General features: G+C 38.8%; 1 protein-coding gene across 2 annotated transcripts in view; it reads right to left on the bottom strand.

The window, feature by feature from the left end:
- NPAS3 (neuronal PAS domain protein 3) overlaps window positions 1-21,491 on the bottom strand; it is a 952,772-nt gene that overhangs the window by 479,430 nt on the left and 451,851 nt on the right. For both annotated transcript variants that reach the window (XM_042477645.1, XM_042477653.1), the window contains one exon: window positions 19,902-19,984. In XM_042477645.1, the coding sequence (XP_042333579.1) occupies window positions 19,902-19,984 (83 nt within the window). The remainder of the gene's footprint in view (window positions 1-19,901; window positions 19,985-21,491) is intronic.

Below are 21,491 nucleotides of genomic sequence, written 5' to 3'. Positions count from 1 at the left end.
CAGAAGGGGACAGGCATCTCCTTCTGGCTTTGAAAAATTGGTATTTAAAAAAAACAAAAAACAAAAAAAAAACCTAAATACTGCAGGGGAAAACTATTTTAAATGTTTGAAGGCTTCTAGGAAAAGCATTTCATTTTGCCCAGAAGGTCAGAGGTGTCTGGAGGGCCTAAGTGCCACAAACACAACCTTCATCATCTCTACTCTAATTTTTACTTAACTGATTGCTGATTATTATACATCCACTGTGGCTGTTTTGATATTTGAATATTTGATGTTTCTGCTTTTAAATTGTAAGGGTATTTTAATTAGTTTTCTGTGATGTCTTGGCTTTGTGGCCATGTTCTAGAAGAATTTATTTCTGACATCTTATCTCTGAAGATGCCAACCACAGATGCAGGTGAAGCATCAGGAATAAATTCTTCCAGAATGTGGCCACATAGCCAAGAAACCCTACAGAAAACTATGGCTGTGGAAGTCTTTGACTTCACAATATTTTAATTGTGTTTTTTTTCTTTTGTTGATGTGATGTGGTTTGAACTACCAGGAGAAAAGCTAGTGTTCAATTGTGTAAAACAATAACAAATTAAAAAATGACAGCTGAAAAAAGACCCCTGAGAAAGGAAAGATGAAGTACCTGAAACTAAGGGAAAAAAGAAAAACATATACACTCATCCCTCCACATTTGTGGCTTTGATTTTTGCAGATTTGATTATTCAGGGATTTTATTAATGTGTTCTCTTTAGGAATCTCTAGATCCTCTAGTGCAACTCTATGGTCAACTTTCACCAAAAGTTGCAATGAAGGACCTAGAGATTCCTAGAGAGAACACTCCACTAGGCATCTATAGCTTCTCCAATGCAATTCTATGGTCAATGTCTGGCAGATGTTACCACAGAGTTGCACTGGAGGACCTAGAGATTCCTAGAGAGGTGTTCTTTCAGGTAAATTCATAGTGTTTTTGTCATTTGTGGGTGTGTGTGTGTTCACATTCAGAGGGATCCTGTGTCCCTAATCCAAGCAAATGTGGAAGGACAAGTGTAGACTCTTCTCCCCCCCCCCTCCATTTTTAGTTGTTTCAGTAATGATGAAAGAAAAGTGTAACTAAGAAGGAAGAAACATTTTCTGTTTTTGTTTCTACCTTTCTTTTAAACCCAGAAAGGCTGAGGTGATAAAAGTATGCAGAAAGAACCTCAGTGCTTCTGCCACTGCATTGGTTAAAAGTTGAGTGGAAAAGCAGGAGTCACACATTCCTGAATTCATGCACTGAAGATGAGGCTGATCAGCATGTCAAAATGCTAGCTCTAGAAAGTTCCCAAATACATGTTTCTGACTGCACAGACACTCTGAATGTGGGGGGATCTTTCTCAGTATTGGTACTAATTACGGGTAAACATTTTGTATTCATGTTATGGGAAAGAAGAATTTCACATTTTAAACACTTTTCTTCCTTAGTTCCAGTGAATTTAATATAATTTACTCATGAGTAAAAGTGTTCTGCATTTGCAACCATGTTATGCATGTTATTTGCTGCAAATTCAATGAAAAAGTAATGCAATCAAGGATGCCCTGCATTGCATTTGGAATACTGTCAGTGGAAGAATTTAACCCAAGACCTTTAGCTGCCATAAATATTCTTCGAAGAAAAGAACCCTTAGTAATTTCTAAAAGGCTGGAAGAATAACAGAACATCCCTGAGGACTTATTTCAAGGTTATCAGAGATGACCTCAGTGTTTTTCTACTTTTTCTGGCAGACTTCTGCTAAAAGACCAATATAATACCAAAATCATCCTTCAGTCAATCCCTGACTTCATATCTTTCCCCAATCCTTCTTTAGCCTCTTGGTTGTTTTTTTGTTGTTGTTCTTTTTTAAAAATACAGTCTGAAAGGGACATAGCTTAACTTGAAAGTTCCAAAGCTCTATATTATGTGTCAAAAGAAGCTTATAGGGTTCTCTTCAACAGAGAAAAAAATTCATACACTACAGCAGGTGCTTGCTTGCCGTACTTTTTCATTTGTACTGTCTCTCGACTTTCTAGTTCCTAACCTGTAAAAACATCCACTGATTTCTAGTAGCCATGTTATGACTCAGACGGTTCTTTTCAAAGTAGGAGTTCAGTTTTAGAAGTATTAGTTTTCACTATCAGAAAAAAAGTGTTGCTTTAGATTTTTCTGCATGTCAGTTCTACAGAAGCTGTACAATACTGGAGAGCCAACTGTTAGAGTAGCACTGGCAGATGTAGGTTCCATATGTTCAAGAATCTCTGGATGAAATTCTTATCCATCGCATCTGCATGTCAGCTTGTCTTTTCTGGCCCTACTGCTGGCTTTGTTGATAAACCGGATTGCCTGTCTGCTGTGTGTCAATTTTCTGTGCCCTCCAGCCATGTAGCTAAGACCTTAGGTAGTTTCCTCTCACTGAGGAACATTATATAAGCAGTATATGTGACTTGAAGGCATATATACGTATGCTTCCTTATACCTGTATAACTGGCAGAATGTAACTGTTTTCAATTAATTCAATACAGTTGATTTGCGGAAACAGAAAACAAGTTAAAAATGTTTTGAAGCATGAATAACAGTTATATCACCTATTATATTTTTAGTGTTAAAGAATCTTAAACTTGAATAACTATCCCCAAAATTTCAAAGTTATAGCCATGTTAGTCTGTAGAATCAGTATGTAGAGAGATCTTGTAGCACCTTTGAGACTAACTGAAAGAAAGAATTTGGCAGCATGAGCTTTCATAGACTTAAGTCTGAGGAATCTGCATATGAGGAAGTTCACTTAAGTCTATGAAAGCTCATGCTGCCAACTTCTTTCTTTCAGTTAGTCTCAAAGGTGTTACAAGATTTTTCTACATATGGAAAAATGATATCTGTAAATATGATATATGTAAATTTTGGCATACTTGGGTGTGTTCAAATTGGAATAAACAAATGCCATTTATGGAAAGATGCTTGTAACTCTAGCAGTAGTTATTTGCTATTAATATCCTCTAAAAATATCAACTTACAACTAAAGAACATAATACAAATGTCAATGTGGAAAGGGGTCCCTGGATTCTTTTGCTGAAGCAGAGGAGAATGGGAATGTTTAACATCCCATCCATCAGGAATTTTAAAGAATATTCAAAAAATTTCATGTCCTTGGTCAAAAGCCATGCAATTTTTCACATACTGGGGTTTTTTTTATGAAAATTTCAAAAAGGATTTTTAGGTAAAAATAAAAAGCTTTTCCATTAATAATGTACTTGGATAAAAATGTAAATTTTTGGGTAAATCATTATTTTGTGTAAAACTATTCGGCTTTTTTAAAAGCCAAAAACTGTTTGCAAAAATTTTACTAAGTTTCCAAAATGAAGAAAGAAAGAAAGAAAGAAAGAAGCACAAAATCCCACACAATCTCATCCATATTTTTCATATTTTATGTTCTTGCATTTGAGAAATGTGTAAAGATTTGCATCTCACCAGAGAGCAAACTATGGCGCAGTAGAGACCTCCCCAAAGGGGTGGCCCGCACCCACCCCTTTTCACGATGGATTGGGGCCAGGGCAACTTCACCGGTAGCCCTGCATCCCCAATCTGGTGTTTTTCTGGGCCATGGAGAAGTAGCAAAATGTCGCTACTCCATGGCCAAGAAAAGGGGTGTCCTTGGGGCTTCATGCCCTCGTTCACCCCGGCGCTAAAGAGAGAAAGGGACGCTTTCCAAAATGAGCTCTGTAAATATGGAGCTGTCCATACATATTAGGGATGCAGAGCATACGGTCGCCGCCCACTCTGCAACCCTAATTTCAGTGCCAGCATGGCACTTTGTGCCCATTTGTATCGGGCCTATGTTAGACACCTAAATACATTTTCTTTAAACAGTTTCTTATATGGTGTGGAAGGAGAGGGAAAAAGGCAAGGGGAGAAAGAAAAAATGTAAATATTTTTTAAAAGTGGTTTAAAAAGGTAAAATAATCTGGACTCATACCAGTCCTTAACAAATGTAAATTAGCCAAATTAGCTCAACCAAAAATGGGGAAGCTCACTTTCTGTGTTTCACCAAGATGATCATCCCTTTGGCTCTGTAATTTTAGGAATGTAGCCCTTCAGCTCATGTGAAGAAGAGAAAAAATATATTCACTTAGAAAACTGAAAATTCCCAATATCAAACAGTAGCTCTAGGGTACCTTTCCTTGGTCTTTCCTCTTCCTATTTCTGTCAGCCCTTTTCAGTCACTCTACATGATAAGAAAACAGTGTTTGTGCTCCTCTTATTTGATAAAGCTAATAATGCTATCATGACTGTTCACAAACATATAGTAAAACTATATCCCACCATATACTATGATAATAACACAATAAAATAAAATAACTACCTGTATCCAAATTATGTCATTGACATAATGTCACACTGTCTCAGTTTGGCAGAGACAATGGCGGTTTACAGACCGCCCCTTTGGGGTGGCCTGTTCCCGCCTCTTTCCCCGCTGGATCGGGGCCTCAGCTGCCACAGCGGCAGCCTCTGAGGCCCCAATCTGCCGCTTTCCAGGCCGCTTCCCCGTGACCTGGAAAGTGGTGTCCTTGGGGCTTCATGCCCCAGGGACACCCAACGGCGGCAGGGACAAAAAGAAAGGGGTTGCTTGGCCCCTTTCTGCTTTGTGTTGCTGGCGCAGCCATCTAAAGGTTGCGCCCAGCGACGCAAAGCAGGAAGGAGCTCCGTTTTGGAGCTCCTTCCGGCGCTGCGGAAAGGGCGCCCCAGGTGCCCTCGCGCGGCGCCAGCACATCACTTCTGTGCCATTCCATTTGAAGGCAGCTCAGTCGTGACGTCCCAATGTAGAACGGGTGCCGCCATTTTGTACGTACTAAGTACGTACTAGGGTTAGGGCATCCGGAAAGGACGTCTTTTCCAAACCCTAGTATGTACCTAGTTTGTACTTTGCGCGCATCTGGAATGCACCAATATTATCAATCCTCTGCTGTCTGCCTTTCCCCCCTGATTTTAAAATGTCCTGTTTTTTTAATTTCCTTCATTCACTTTCCCTTTTGTTCTTACATTAGTTACAACAGTTGCTTCAAAATGAGTTTGGAATACACAATTTATATTCTGCCCTTCACCCAATAATGGGACTCAATGTAGTAAACAATATTTTAAAACAAAACAGATTAAAAACACTATAAAAGTTAAATAAAAGTATAAAATATACAATCATATATTAAAGCAATTTAAATATTAAAATGCATTATAACAGTAACAATAAAACCCCATATACAGACCCTTAAAAAAAAAACTTCAAAACCAGCATCACACAACATTATGAGCCCAACCTCAACAGTTTGTAAATTCCTGGTGGCACAAAAATGTTTTAACTAGCCCCTAGAAGGAGATCAAGGATAGGACCAGCCTGATTTCACTGGGGAGGGAATTCCAAACTCTGGGAGCAGCCACTGAGAAGGTCTTCTCCGTTATTCCCAACGAACAAGCCTGAGAAGGTGATGAGAGTACTATGAAAGTAGTGGGGCCTTTATTGCCCAAAACAGACAGGCCAAATAGAGCAGCTTTCAGCCACTTCAGAGACATGGCATTTAGGGAATGCATACCCTTGAAGCTGCTGGGAGCTGCACTGATGAGCCAAATGTGGCCCGAAGCCACCGGCAAAAGAAGCAGATTTAATCTGCTCCTGCCAGCAGCCCATTTGGGACCAGGCCAACTGGTCACCATGGTCAAGGAGCAATTGTGGCCAGAGAGGCTAGAGATTGCTCCTTCAGGGCTGTCTGCTTTGGCCCTATGTTGTCAGGACCTCTTCTGATCTGATACAAGACCAGTCCTTGGTTCAGAAAGGACAGTATGGCTAGTTAGTGTACTGAGTTTAGCGCAAACAGCTTATCAAAATGTCTGGGAACTAAACCATGATTATTACAAATGTGTATAGGTACCAGGAACCTTGCCTTCCTTCCAGCACTGACTATTAAAATGTTTCAAATGAATTGGAAGAAGATACCTCCTCTGGATAAGGTTTAGTGAATGCACCCTGATTGCAAAAGAAATACAGTGGTTCTAAAAGGAAAGTTAGCACAATTATTATTATTATTAACCTTTATTTATGAAGCTCTGTAAATTTACACAGCGCTGTACATGCAATCTTTTTAGTTAGACGGTTCCCTGCTCTCAGGCTTACAATCTAAAAAGACATGACACAGAAGGAGAAGGGAGTGGTGACGGGAAAGGGTAAGAGGTCCAGCAGTTCCTCTCAACCTCCGAGGCCTGGACCAAGGCAGATGGACTGGAAGGAGGGCTTGGCTTCAAAATGGAAGGTTAATCATTATCCAGGGAAAATACATACTCACAAGTAGGATAATACATATACAGTACATAGCAATACAGGAAATGGATCGATAAACAGTCAACAACAGAACATCAGATAGTAAGCGGCAATTATGCGATGCCTGGGAAGGCTTCTCGGAACAGGATGGTTTTCAACTCCATTTTGAAGCTGGTTAAAGAAGTGATGGCTCTTGCTTGTGGAAGAAGAAGTTCCAGGAGTGAGGGGCAGCAAGTGAAAAGGGGCGAATCCGGGATGGGGCAGAGGAAAGCCTGGGCTGGGACAGGAACCCTTGACTACCAGAACGAAGGGCCCTGGTGGGAAGGTGAGGAGAAAGAAGGTCTGATAAGTAAGGAGGGGCCAGTCCATGGAGGGCTTTGAATGTCGACAGCAGGAGCTTATACTGAATGCGGAAAGGGAGAGGGAGCCAGTGAAGGGATGCCAACACAGGAGAGATGTGGTCAGAGTGGTGGGTGGAAGTGATAATGCATGCAGCTGAATGCTGGACAGAGATTAAAGGACGGAGGTGAGAAAGAGGAAGCCCAGCCAGGAGGACATTACAGTAATCAAGTCGTGAGATCACTAGGGCATGGACCAGGATCTTGGCAGTAGAGGTGGAGAGATATGGTCGGATTTTGGCAATATTGTACAAAAAGAATCTACAAGCCTTGGCTGTGGTCTGGATCTGAGGGATACACGACAGAGAAGAGTCAAAGATAAAGCCAAGACTGCGGGCTTGCTGGACTGGTTGAATGGAAATGTTGTCCACAGAGACAGAAAAGGAGTGTTGAAGGTTGGGCTTAGGAGGAAAGACAAGAAGCTCCGTCTTGGACATGTTGAGCTTCAAACGCCGATGGCGCATCCAATGTGAGACAGCTGTAAGGCAAGACGAGACTTGCTGTTCAAGCCTTGGAGAAAGGTCAGGGGCAGAAAGATACAGCTGGGTGTCATCGGCATACAGATGGTAGGAAAAACCAAAAGAGCATCTTTATGTCACTTTCTCTTGCATGCTTAGTACCCACAAATTTGGTGTACATGTCAATAAGTAAAAGAATAAATAAATAAATAAATAAATAGAACCTGTAAGTCAGTTGTTTTCTAGATATGTTAATTTCTCATATCAAATTCTTGCATACTACTGATGCAAATCTGATCCAACACATTGAAAAAAAGATTCCTTCTCTTCTTGTTTCACTAATGCAGAGATGAGAATCATGTGGTCTTCAGAGGTTAGCCTGCAAGTTACAGCAGTCTTCACTATTGCTATGCTGTCCAGGACTGCTAAAAGTCTGGCAGGCTGCACAATTCCCACCCCTTTGCTAACAGACAACTCCACTGGATCGGACAGCTTTCCATTAGTGGAGTGAAAATGACAACAGTACAGCAGGAGTACAAAGACAAACCTTACATTAGCATTGCTTTTTACACTATGTAATCTTCCCTATCAGACTCTTTGAAAAATCTCATTTAAAGAGCCATGCTCAGTATGTTAAAAAGGTGGGGTCAATGCCCATATGTCTCCTTATTTGGCTGAACACAGGAAGAACCAAAGGAATTGTGCAAAGACAAATTTCTTGAGAAATGATGGATCTAGACTTTATGGAATGTGTATGGCTACTGCCATACAGAACAATCTTATCTCTCTTTCTCTTGCAACTCAATAGTATAAAATACAGAGTACGGTATTTTAGTTTATATTTTTCCTGAATGTAAAGTATAGTGGACGGAAGGAAGAATGCTTAGAACCATGATGGCATGATATCACACATTCTGAGGGAATAGAAAGAAGAGGAAAGTATCATTTCTTGATGCACACTATGCCATTCCAATGCTTCGGGAGGCTACGTTTTTTGCATGACAACACTCACCCCTCCCAACATGACAACATGAAATAGTAGTCCAAAGGGGAGGGAATCATGACTTATTGGCCCTAGATAATGGTTGCAATAATGTCCATGCCTTCGCAAGACCCTGAAGAGGAGTCTTGCATCATCTAAGCCGAGCAGTCAGAACAAAAACTGACCATTCAATGCAGCAAGAGATGGAGACAGAAGCAAATGAAGGTTCCTTTTAAGTGGCTGCTCCCAGGCTGTTAACACTTTTCCATGGCAGGCTATGCTAAATCCCTCTCTATTCTTTTTTCATTAGCAGGCAAAGATCTTTTTCTGTAAGCAGACCTCCAACTTTTTGGTGGTGGCAGAAAGTTCTTTTTAATGTAACATACTGTATTTTTATTTTTACTATGCTTTGAACATGTTTTAAACTATTTTAAGTGCTTTAATATGACTCCTTAATTTTTTAAAATGGTATTATATGTTGTTTTATTTGTATTTTGATTTAACTTATAAGATGCCTTGGGTCCCATATTTGGGGAAAAGGTAAGAACCATTATGGTATTGTGGTCTGATCACTGGGCTTCACCTCTAGAGACTAGGATTCAAATCCCAGCTCAGCAATTGAAGCTGACTGGGTGACCAGGTAGTCTCAAAGGTGTAGTGGGTTCCTTTCTGCCTTTTTACACTGTATTTAGGACAATATATCCACGTAAGTACAGAATCCTCAGTCACTCCTATATTCCACATGTTCATTGTTAATGATGTTCATTGAAAAAATTATTTTAACGAGATCAGAAAATGAACCAATTAGTATCATCCACATTATCAGAAATTTCAACACATATGAACTAGACACATAGACAGCCAGACAAACAGGCAGCCATATTCTTGTTGTTGTGTGCATTCAAGTTGTTTCTGACTTATGGTGACCCTAAGGCAAACCTATCAAGGGGTTTTCTGGGGCTGAGAGGGTGTGACTCACCCAAGGTCACCCCGTCGGAAATTAAATCTCCAGATTCCTAGTCCTACCCTCAAACCACTACACCACGCTGGCCCTCATCTAATGATACTGGCTCTCATGTGTGTGTGTGTGTGTGTGTGTGTGTGTACACATATATATCTCACAGTAATCCTGCCCCCTCCAGTTCAATGCAAACAAATTAATTTTTAAGTCAAGAATGCATCAAGAGAGCGGGCATTTTAATCATCCTGACCTTGACTTTGCAATCTTTGTCCAACGTATGACACTTCTTGGGGCAAACAACTCACAATTTTATGTTATTTATGCTTTAAAATCATTTTACATGAGCTGAAAATAAGGCTTGAGTCCCAAATCACAGCTGAATGAAGTCTCCATTAAACACAGTTTTGTTGATGTAGCAGGGGAGATAAAACAATCCCTCTTCAACCTCTACAAGCTGCAGAAAGTCCCCTATTTCTCTTAATGACCTATTCCTTGTGTCTCATTCAACACAGCCCAGTGGCTATGGAAATGACAACACTCAGCAGGTGACAACAAAATGGTCAACAAACAGTGCTGAGATATGTCATTTTCTTCAAATACTTTCTCAAGGAATGAAATGACACACTATGGTATTCAGTATCCTGCTCAGATCAAATATTTCTTTATTAAACGAAACTACATGTGCCATAGCTTCTGTATAAAATGCAGGTTTAAGTGTGCTGCTTCAAGCTTCAATTGCAAAACAATTTGATACTTGCTTCTTTAGGAGGGAAAGAAAACTACAGACCTCACTTAATATATCTGTCCTAGGAAGTGGCCGTAAACATTCTGTTCTGTGTCTTTGAAAAACCTTTGCAAAAACAGCTTTTATTCATGAGAGTAAATCTAGCCAAGGAAAAACAGATTGCTAGATAGAACATGCACAAATTCTTGATTAGACACTAAACAATAAAGGAGGAGGAGGAGATCAGTAAAAATATAAGATAACAAAATGGGTGAACATCATATTCTAGGGATGGAAACAATGTTTAAAAATATTTGAAAAGTGGTTTAAAATGTGATTCTCAGGGGTTGGGAAACCCTGACAAGAAGACTCCTGGAGAGAATCTTCAGTCACAATTTATTCTGTGCAGATTTTTCACATATTTGTTTTGAACTAAAACAGCATTTTACGTTCAGTAAACAACAGTCTGCATAGAAAATAGTATTTCTGTTTCTCTCTCAAAACACAGTCATGTGTGAATTTTCACAGACTAAATCCCAGATTATTAATACTCTTTGAAAATTTCATAGTTTTCAAAGACGTTCTCAGCACAGGGCAAAAATTGTTACCTTTCATGTTGCTTCCTTTGATAATGTAATTAGCAAAGAGTTACATCTCTATCATATTTTAATTCAGATTAGGAATGTGTTTGTCAGATGGATAAAGACAAAGGATGACTGCTTCCACAGGGAGGTCATCTGCTCCATTCCCATATATAGAAGTTTTGAAAGCAGTTTTTTAAAAAATGGACCAAATTTCTCATCCCTGCCCTTCTTGAACCTCATCTGAAGTACTATTTCCAGGTCACAGCATCTCATTTTTGGGGATGGGAAAGAAACTGGTTGCATTCGCATTTCCTTATAAAAATATTCAGTTTGTTTCTCTGGAGGCAGGTAATAGGATGAAGTGAATTTTGACTTGGGAATCAACACATTTTTAAAAGTCTGCAATGTGTTTCAACAGCTTCTTTGTTGTGGAGTGCTGAATTTAACCAAGGTGTTTTCAGTGGCCTGAAGATAATATTTCCAGCGATGAAACAAATTATCTATTAGGGGACTGACAGTATGCTGATGACACCTAAATATGCTTCTCTATGCCTTCAATAATAACATCAGCTAAGGATACTATGTCCCCTCTGAATGTATGCCTGGAGGAGATAATTGGCTGGATGAGGGGAAAAAATCTGAAACAATCTGAATCCAGATAAGATAGAGGTGCTTATTGTCAAGTGTCCTAACCTGGATTTGAAGGTGTGTCAACTAGTCCTGGATGGAGACTCCCCAGAATGAGTGTGTTTGCAACTTAAGAGTGCATCAAGATATGTGTCTCCAAATGACTGCCCAGATAGTTGTGTAATACACCGTAAGTGCTTATTATCAGCCTTGGTTGTTACACCAACTGTGCCCCTTCCTAGAGCTGGGGGATCTAAATAGTAGTGTACACAGTGGTAAACTCAAAGCTGAACTTTTGCAATGCACCATATATTGAGCTACTTCTTAATCAATTTCCCAAACTTTAACTAGTTCAAAACATGGCAGCCAGATTGATTATTGATATATCTAGAAGTGATCATATTACACCAATATTAAAATCACAACAGTGGCTGACCATTTTTTTCCAGGCAATGTACGAAGTGATGGATATTATGTGAAGTTGAGGGCTTTCACAGCCGGCATCCATAGTTTTCCAGGTTATGTGGCTGTATTCTGGAAGAATTTATTCTTGATGTTTTGCATCTTCAGAGGGTGGTGGCATGGAAGTGTGTCCATGCCACCACCTTCTGAAGATGCCACCACCCTCTGAAGATGCCAGTCACAGATGTAGGCAAAAGATCAGGAATCAATCCTTCCAGAAGGCAGCCACATAGCCTCAAAAAAACCACATAAAACTATGTTGGTTATTACTTTTAAAGCCCTACATGGTTTGGGCCCAGATTACCTACAGGATCACCTTCTACCATATAATCAGCCACATATGCTCAGGTCATCTGGGAGACATCTACTACAGTCAGCCAAAACTGACAGCCAAAATCAGAGGACATATTTGTCATCTGTCCCTGACTGAGAATGAGCTGCTGGGAGATGTTTGCCAGCTCAAGGTGCAGTCTGAGTTTAAATCAGCAGTAAAGAGCAGTCTCTTCTGGCCAGATTATTTTTAAATTACAGTTTTAAAGTATTTATTGATGGAATTTAATATATATTGGTTTTATATGCTTTTAAAATTGATGTTATGTGTTGTGTTATTTGTCGTTGTTTCCCACCTTGATCCACAAGGAAAAACAGGTAAATAACAACAAAAGTAACAATATTAATGTAGTACTATACAGTTTGCCCTCCATAACCACAAGTTTTTATCCACAGATCTGAGAATTTAGGTTTGGTTTGAAAATATTCCAAAAAGCATAAATTCCTAAAGGCAAACATTGATTTTGCCATTTTATATATGGGACACCATTTTACTATGCTATTGTATTTAATGGGACTTGAGCATCCAGACTCCAGTGGATACCAAGGGCCCACTGTAATGGTATGGCAGCCAGTGTAGTGTAGTGTTTTGAGCATTGGACTGTGACTTGGGAGACCAGGGTTTGAACCCCTGCTCATTCATAGAAGCCAACTGGCTGGCTTTTGGAAAGTCATACTCTCTCAGCCTCCAAAGAAGGCCATGGCAAACCCTCTCTCAAGAAAGTTTCCCTTATGGTGCCTTAGGATCATCATAAATTTGAACAACTTGAAGACACAACAGCAACAAACAAATAATTGTACAGTGTAAATGAGTTTCCAATACATGGAACCTCTGTACTGGGATGCACTGCACATTCAAGAGTGAATAGCAAGTTCTAGGGATGAACAACCAGGCACAGCTGAAACCTTCATTCTTTGCTTGTAAGTTTATAAGAAACCCTTGGCTGGGTATCCTTTGAAACTGGATGCTGGATTAGAGACCCGGGAACCCTGTACAAGTCCAGGTCACGAAGAAGGAGAGAGTAAGACTATAATGTTAGGAGCAGAGGGGTCAGTCCATTACTCTGTACGTGGAGAAAGTAAAAACTTTCTGGTTAAAAAAATAAATAAATTGATTTTGGAAAACAAGCTTTCTTAATAAACTTTGTTCAAGAAGGCTTACTTTCTTTTCATAATTTTTTCTCATTAGTAACTTTTCTTTGTAGTAGTCAAAGTTAATACTTCCCTCCAATATCACCTAATTCCTTTTGCTACTACTCCTGCTTGTTCAATTGACTCTGTTGTTTAGGTGACTAGGATGCTTCTTTTCATCCCCATTGTTGTATCTCTTCAATGCTTAAAATAGCAAAAGAACAAAGCAGAAATAAAATGGGATATCTAATAATGATTGACTTCAGTCATCTCAAGTCAATGTCAAGTCTCACATTCTTTGCTAATAATGGTTTGGTTTGGTTTTGTACAATACACATTTCAATATAATTAATATAATTAACATCTTATGTACTTTTAATTATTAATTAATTAAAATATAATTTTAATACTATCTGTTGAAACACAATGTCTACAGTATCATCCTTGCTATTTTTCAACATCATTAATATAATAAGATGGACAATTAGCAACATTATTTTGGTTGACATCCTTACTTTCAAATAAGTATGTATGTTTTTTAGCCTATAACTGCACCCTTATCTTTAGCAGGGTCTGTCATAAGCAAGAAACATTCTAAAATATTATAGATAAAGGACTCATATCAACATACATAACATCTTAAAAGTATAAAGAACATTGAACTATTGCCACATGCATTTTAAATACTACTGCTACTATAAATAATAATAGTAAGTCAGATTTCAGAGTTACTGCATTTAAAGTGGCAATACAGTAAACCTCACCTCTGACTGTTTTACAGTATGAAATTTTAAGGTATGCCTTTTGGTTTAAGAAATTTGAAAAGCAACGTATTTAAATATGTAGAATTATCTTGAGCTGTTCATACGTGAACTTAAAAGCCGTGCAACACAGGAAAATTAAGTAATTATGCCTCCAAGTTATTTACTGCAATTAAGCTCATTTATCATATGCAAATTAGTGCAAACTGGTCTCATTAGTTACTAAATTACTCAATATGAGCTGAACAATGTAGCACTCCAGTTTGTAATGAAAAATCCCTGTAGAGGCAAGCAGGATCAATTAAGCTAATTTGCATATGCAAATATATTATCTAACTTTTACTTTCCACTATATTTAATCCTACATTTTTTGCACATTCTTGATTATATTTTTTTTTTAAAGTGAGGTCAGTCACTGTCTTTATTACATTTTAGTCTTTTCACAGCTGCAAAAGAGATGGAGGGAGGGAGAGATCCTATGCAGGTTGTCCATTTCCAAATAGATATTTCAGCCAAGTTGCATACAAAATTATCCAAAGATGGTTTGAAAAATCTATCTTTCCTGCACACTCTGCAAGAAAATGCAGAGTATCCTTAACTTTTCTTTTCCACCAATAGTCTGGGAATTCTAACCAAAGTTGTACACATGCATGTCTGAATAAAATGCACCCACATCTTAATAAAAACTCAAGGGTATTCTGTTAATTAATTGATCTTTGGTGGGAACAAATTATTCCTACTATGAGTACAACTATGTTCATCAACTACTGTATATAAAATATGTGAAGTCCTTTTCTTACTGTAACATTCTTAAGCCATATGCTTTTGGCTCAAAGCCAACTGGCTGGCCTTTTTTACTGTTTTGAATGTCTTGAAAATGTTTGATATGACTGAGTTAAATCCACCATTAGTTCCACCTACAGCAAACCGATTGAAATCTTATTTGCAACTAACAAATCTCATTCATTTCATTGGGTTTATGCTAAAGAAAATTAATATTGGCTTTAACCCTATACTACCTTCTGACAAATTTAATGTAAAATACTGGAAAATGTCAACTTTCTTCTATCTTTTTTAAATAATTTAATTTAATTCATGAGATGAATGCCAACAAACTGGTCATATTACCATAATGACAGTGTCCCAACTTCTTATTTATTTGTTGTGTGTGCATGGCTGTGTATATATGTCCATACATCCTCTTACATAATATAATCCTCCCACATGCTGGTTCCATCCAGCGTGGCACACATGGAGGACGGTTATAGTGCATAGCATACCCCTAGTTACTCTTCAATATGATGTGTACACATACACTTAACCATGTACACATAAGACCATTATGGAGAATGGATGCCTGTGAGGGCTCCCATATACATATCCAGCATTCCTTTCCTTCTACTCTGTAGGCATTCTATGAGCAGAGGCAGAGGGATTTAAAGGAATCTGAAGATATACACAACTTGTTCATTCTTTATCTCATCCCATGCATGCACTTATGACAAAGGGGAAGAGAGAAATATGCTTTGCTCTATTGGGTACTGTGATAGACTCTATTGGGACTCCTCTAGGCCTACCATCATCATCCTCATCATCACCCTCATCGTTTTATTATGATCAACAGATCCAGTAGATCCAATAAAAACTTCAAACATGAAATTAAAAACAACATCCAAAAGGAATAAATTGTACAGTAAAAGCAATAAAATGATAGCTATCAGCTTTATCTAAAACACATAAGAGAGATCTAACCCTCTTTGCCTCTGAAATAAATTTATCAACAGCCAACATTACATTTGAGGTCTTATCCTCCACCAAGAACCTGACATGAAATTAGGCAGAACATCCAACAAATGTTCTGAGTAGTGGAATAATCAGATTCTGACACACCTCACTGTAAAAGCTACGAGACAAAGAAAAATTGCTTCATTGATGCAACACCCATATTATTACAAGGGCACTGTCTCTCTAAGTAAGTTACCCCAGTAACTATGCCTTGGAGAAGTTTGGTGGAAAAAACATTGCATCTGGCCTGAGAAAAAGTCTGCAGTAGCAAACGATATAATACTAACTAGAATCATACTAACTTCTGCCCCTAATATTCCATGACCAAACTTACATGCAGTCAAGATTAAGAAAACCTGAGCTTCCATACACATTATATAATCATATTTAAACAGAAATTCTTATTAAATAAACAGAAGTGTACACATGTAAATCACAGCTCACCTAGACCATACACCACCTGGAGAGTGACCAATGGGTAGGTAGATATTTCTGTGCATAAAAATAAACTGCAGATGGAATCATGCATTTAGCATTTTTGCACTGGACATAAGTGTCTCAAAAAGAATGGGAAAATATATATTTTTTAAAAATTTCCTAGGTTGGTACAGGAAGAGAAAAAACCTCACACCAGTACCTTCTACTTCACAGGTTATTGGTGCTCTAATAAAAAATTTGGATGATACGAGTGCTAATTTCTGTATTTTATTCATCATCCTTTATGACAGTTTTGGTGGGTTTTGGGGGGGGGTGTCAAAGGTTTTCTTTGGGGGGAAAACAGACAGGGGAGGGGGGGGCTTGAACCTGCCTCTTCTGAAGATGGGTGGGACCGTGGCCAACCACACATCAGTTTCAAATCTGCCTAAACCCAGCCGAACCGAAAAAAGGAGCGACAAAGATCCCGGACCCCTCCGCATAAGCAAATTGGAAACAATGGGGCTTGTGTATGGCGGCGCGCGCAGTGCACAGGGCACAATGGCACGCGCTCTCAATTGAATGGGACGCGCCACCCCTTCTGCCCCATGCACGGCCCGTGGCTTGAGCACATAAGCTCAGTCCGCGTAAAGCGCGCCCCCGTATGACGCGGGGCACGCTGTACAGACAGAGCCTGAGTTATCTGAAATGTTTGGGATAAGAACTGTTTTGGATTTCAGATATTTTTTTTGCCAGATTTTGGAATATTTGTATAGATATCTTGGGTGGGGCCCAAGTCTAACCCTGAATTCATTATGTTTCGTACACCTTATACACATAGCCTGAAGGTAATTTCATACATAATATTTTTTAATATTGTGAATGAAACAAAGTTGGTGTCACTGAACCATCAGAAAGCACAGGTGTCACTATTTCAGTTCCCTGTGTGGACAATTTTGGAATTGAAGTAGTTTGGGATTCAGAATTCTGGATATAAGGGAACTTCCTGACAGTAAGGGCTGTTCGACAGTGGAATGCACTCCCTCGGAGGGTGATAGAGTCTCCTTCCTTGGAGGTCTTTAAACAGAGGCTGGATGGCCATCTGTCAGGGATGCTTTGATTTGGATTTCCTGCATGGCAGGGGGTTGGGACTGGATGGCCCTAGTGGTCTCTTCCAACTCTACTGATTCTATGATTCTATGATTCTATGATTCTACTCAATGGTAGGTTGAAGGCAGAACACGTAAAATACACTGGAACCACTTAGGTTCCAGTTTTTGGGAAAGATGGGGTGTTAAAATAAAGATGGCACGTGATGGTGATGGCGATGAGGATACTTTACACATCGATTTGTATATTATAATAGTTATAAACAGAATTGTATTTCTTTAGTCACTTGTTTATGTACTGTATATTGAAAATATTTTTATTCCCATTTTATGAGACTCATTCTCCAAAATCTCCAATAAACAAAATATACAAACATCAAGATAATTAATTAAAAATTCTATGGTAGTCTTCTTAGCTCTAGGAATGAGATCAAGATGAACTGTAAACATGTCACAAATAGTACTCAGAATGGTTTGTATTTAGAATATTTCAATCAGTATCTCATTAATCTTTATAATATAGCAACATATGTGGCACAGTCCTGCCATTTAAAAGCATTTGTAGGTTTCGTTGGTTTAACAATAGAGGCCTGAAACAGGACTGGCCAAATAAAGCGCCTTTTGGGTACTTTGTGGGTGTGGCGTTTTAAACGATGAATGCCCCAATTGGCCAGAAGCTGCTCGGCGCGCCAAAGATGGGTTGATCCTGTCTGCAAAAAGAGAAGCAAAAGCTGCTCCTGCCGGTTGTGGACCATTCAGGACTGCAGCAGTGTTCTGGGACCACAGCATATGGTCACCACGGTCCCATTGGTGCAGGAGTAGCACCCTCTTTTTGCCCATCTGCTTGAATGGGCTTTAACCTCTTCCCTTGAAACTAATGGGAATTAAAGATACTAATGTTGCTCAAATCCTACCCATTCTATTAATATATTTCCAAAGCAAATGAAACAAATTACACAAGAAAAAAATCTGAAAGCTAGAACTGATTAAATACTGGAAAGATAATTCAATAAAACTCATGTCTTGTACATAAAAATGGCACACAGTCTTTATGTATTTTAAATAATGTACAATGCATTATTATCTTGTACAGTAAGAGTCGGTGCATATTGCCTTCAAGTCACCTGTTGATTTAGGGTGACTCGATGAATTTTATACATGCAAGTTAAAGTTTAACCAATGTAATAAAAATAATAACAAGGCAAAAACTGAATTCACAATTTTGACAACCTTGAGAAACTCACAGTTTTAGACTCTTTTCAGTATTATAACTACCTTGCCATAGTACATCTTTAAAATATGAACACTACCCATAGTAATTCTGAAAGCTGAAAGTACATATTACATAACAATGGCGGGGTACAGACAGCCCAAAAAGGGTGGCCTGCCAGTGCCTGCTTTTCCACTGGAGGGAAGTCTCAGCCACCAAATGGCAAGGCTTCCCACCAGCGGAAAAAGAATCTGCAAAAAGCGGGTTCTTTCTATGCTGCGATGGTGGCATAAGGAGTGTGCAAGTGCTGTGCGGCACCATGTGGATGCCGTGTGGCACTTGTGTAAAACTGGCAGTGCCCATCTGTACAGGGCGCTGCCATTTTGATGCCCTTGTCACGTGTGAGGGGCGTCTAGAAGTGCCGCCCCTCGCACATGACAAGGGCGTCCTCTTCGGCCCATCTGGACTGGGCCATTGTTTCCTTATTCTAATATTTAAGAGGAATGTTTCTTACAGGTTGAAATAGTGCTGCATGGTTTGCTGTGAGGAGAACTACTATTCTTACCTCACCAAGAGTTGTGGGTTCCCCATTCCTTTTTCTTCCTCTTCTGAGGAAAAGTTTTGAAATTTCTGCTATCACTTTTGAATAGCCATGGTATGTTATACCATTCAAACAAACAGTTGTACATTTTAACTGATATGTTTTAAACCAATCACATTTAATCCAAAGGTTGTGAAACTGGTTGTTTCAACAAACAATAGATACAATTAACAAAAATTTAATTTGGATGATACACTAGAACACAGCGGATCTAAAATGAAAGCCTAAGCTTCTGATGTCCTTCTTCTCGCCACACCAAATCAGAGAAGAGGGCATAAATCTTTAGGGGATGCTAGGTTGTCTGAATGGAGCAGTTGTTAATGTTAATATAGTATTCTGGTTTGAACAAAAAGATTAAACAAGCACACACTTCTGACAAAGAATTATTTTCAATGCAATAAAAGATATAATCAAAGTACACTTCTAAAATATCTTTTCTATATTATAAATGATAACCATCTCGACCTGTTGCTTTCAGTAGGATTCTACTATGGAATCTATCAAAACATGGCAAAAGCACATGCACTGCACATTAACATGTGTCAAAATAATCAATTTGGCAAATACTCTTGAGTAAAATTTTGGGGATCACCACATCAATTATCCAGTAAGATCTGAAAAACATGCTCTCTTCGAAAGGAAGATAATACTATTTTGAATGTCAAAGTGAAAAGAGTAGTAACGGAATAAAAAAGGTGGTGGAAAACTAAGACATAAAGGGGGAAATAAAAGCCTAAATGTGAACAAGACAAAAATAAAAATTATTTGCACAAAATAGTGATTTATACTTGTACAAACAAACACATCATTTGGGGAGCCAACAGCTACTGCACAGTGCAATACAGCTAATTGTGTGAGATCTAAATTATTACAGCACAAATAATACTTGCCCTCCCTCTCTCATTAACATTCTTTCAACCATGGCTTTCTAAAAAGGAAAAAAAAATGAATTCATGAAAACATCATCATGTAAGCTGTGATCACAACACACAAAATCCAAATAGCTGATAGAAATTAAGTATTGACAGCCTTTTTGTTTTGTAAAGCCATTGTTTTTACCTGTAAAATGTGACTTCCCAAATGAGACTCAAATACTTCAGTGGCAAGTGCACTGGGGCTTCTCCTGCGCTGGGCACCTATAACTGAATAAAAAAGCAATTATGCAATCTCTGCACATTCAGTCACAATGCATGCCTGATCTGAAACCAGTTTATTGAAGGTAACAATTAAATGTTCTATCCCAGTGGTACTCAAACTTTTTACCCTTGGGACCCCCTTTTACATCTACATGTGGAAGTTGCACACACATATACCACTCTATGTAGTACAGTTGTCCCTCCATATCAGCTGTGGTTCCATTCTGGACACACACACCCATGGACAGTAAAGTCCCATTATTGTCAATGGATGCTAGGTCTGAAAGCAGCTGCACTGGCATGGCTATGTGCGCATGCCACCACTGAGAATAACGGGGCAGGGCCATCTGTGGATACTCCAATCCATGGATAGCTAGCCCACTGATATGGAGGTCCAGCTGTATATGAATGAAAATATTTTGTTTATTTAGTGTGCATATTTTCATTTGCATATTTATGTATATTCAGATTTTAACGTTTTATAAGGAAATAACAGCGTTTAAATTAGAACAGTAAATCATAAGTAAATAAATTCAATATTTAACTCAACCCATGTGTAAATGTTACACATAACAAAGTTTGATAAGAGGTGGAGGAGGAAGAATCAGAGCTTGTAAGTCTCACACAACCCCAAGAAACTCTTGTGCCTCCCTGGGGGTCCCACCCCATCATTTGAGAACCACTGTTCTTTTCAAATTTGTATTTGAAAAATAAATATTAACTAAAACACTTAGGTAACAACCATAGAACTCTAAGTATCTCTCTACTTCAGTGTAACAGATTATTACCAAAGAATGAGAGGACTGTGGCTGTCTCCATATTCACACCTAGAGCCCTTTCACATTATTCAGTTATAGCACTATGGTTCCATTTTTTCTGGCATGGGAACATCCTATTGAATCTCGGGATTTGTCATTTGGTGAGGCTCTAAAGCTCTGGCTGAGAATTCTAAATGCTCCTCCCTAAACCCCAGAATTGCATTGGATGGAAACATGGCAAAAATGGAATTATGCCACTACATTTGTGTAGTGTGTGTGTGTGTGGGGGGGGGGGAACCTAGATTAGATGTTTAGGACTTCAGCTCTCAGAATTCCTGACTGCAGGCCAAGCCTGCTAGGGCTTTCTGGAGTTTAGGTCCAAAACACCTGGAGGATCAAAGTTTGGGAATTGCTACCATAGATCTCGCCTATTCAATCAAATTATAAAGTTCAATAATTTGACACAGCAGAGTTGGAAGTCTGGATGAAGATGGAGATATGGGCGTATACAAAGATCTTCCACTCCAATCTTAGTGAGCTGCTTCTGTGCACATTTATTTGCACACTTAAGACTGGCTGCTACATGCGAGGGATGCTTATATAAACCTCATCTCAAGTCTTGTGAAAAGACCTCTTGAGAGAAATCTAAGCTCTCACAAGATTTGGGAGGTCTTCCTCTTATGAGACTTGAGGAGGGCCTATTATAGGTCAGCCTGATGTACTATTCTTTCATCGCCTATAGAGTTGAGAAGAGT

Source organism: Sceloporus undulatus, chromosome 1 (genome assembly GCF_019175285.1).
Source record: "Sceloporus undulatus isolate JIND9_A2432 ecotype Alabama chromosome 1, SceUnd_v1.1, whole genome shotgun sequence".
NCBI lineage: Eukaryota > Metazoa > Chordata > Lepidosauria > Squamata > Phrynosomatidae > Sceloporus > Sceloporus undulatus.
Note: the sequence above shows the minus strand (reverse complement) of the source record. Positions and strands in the feature narration are given on the sequence as shown.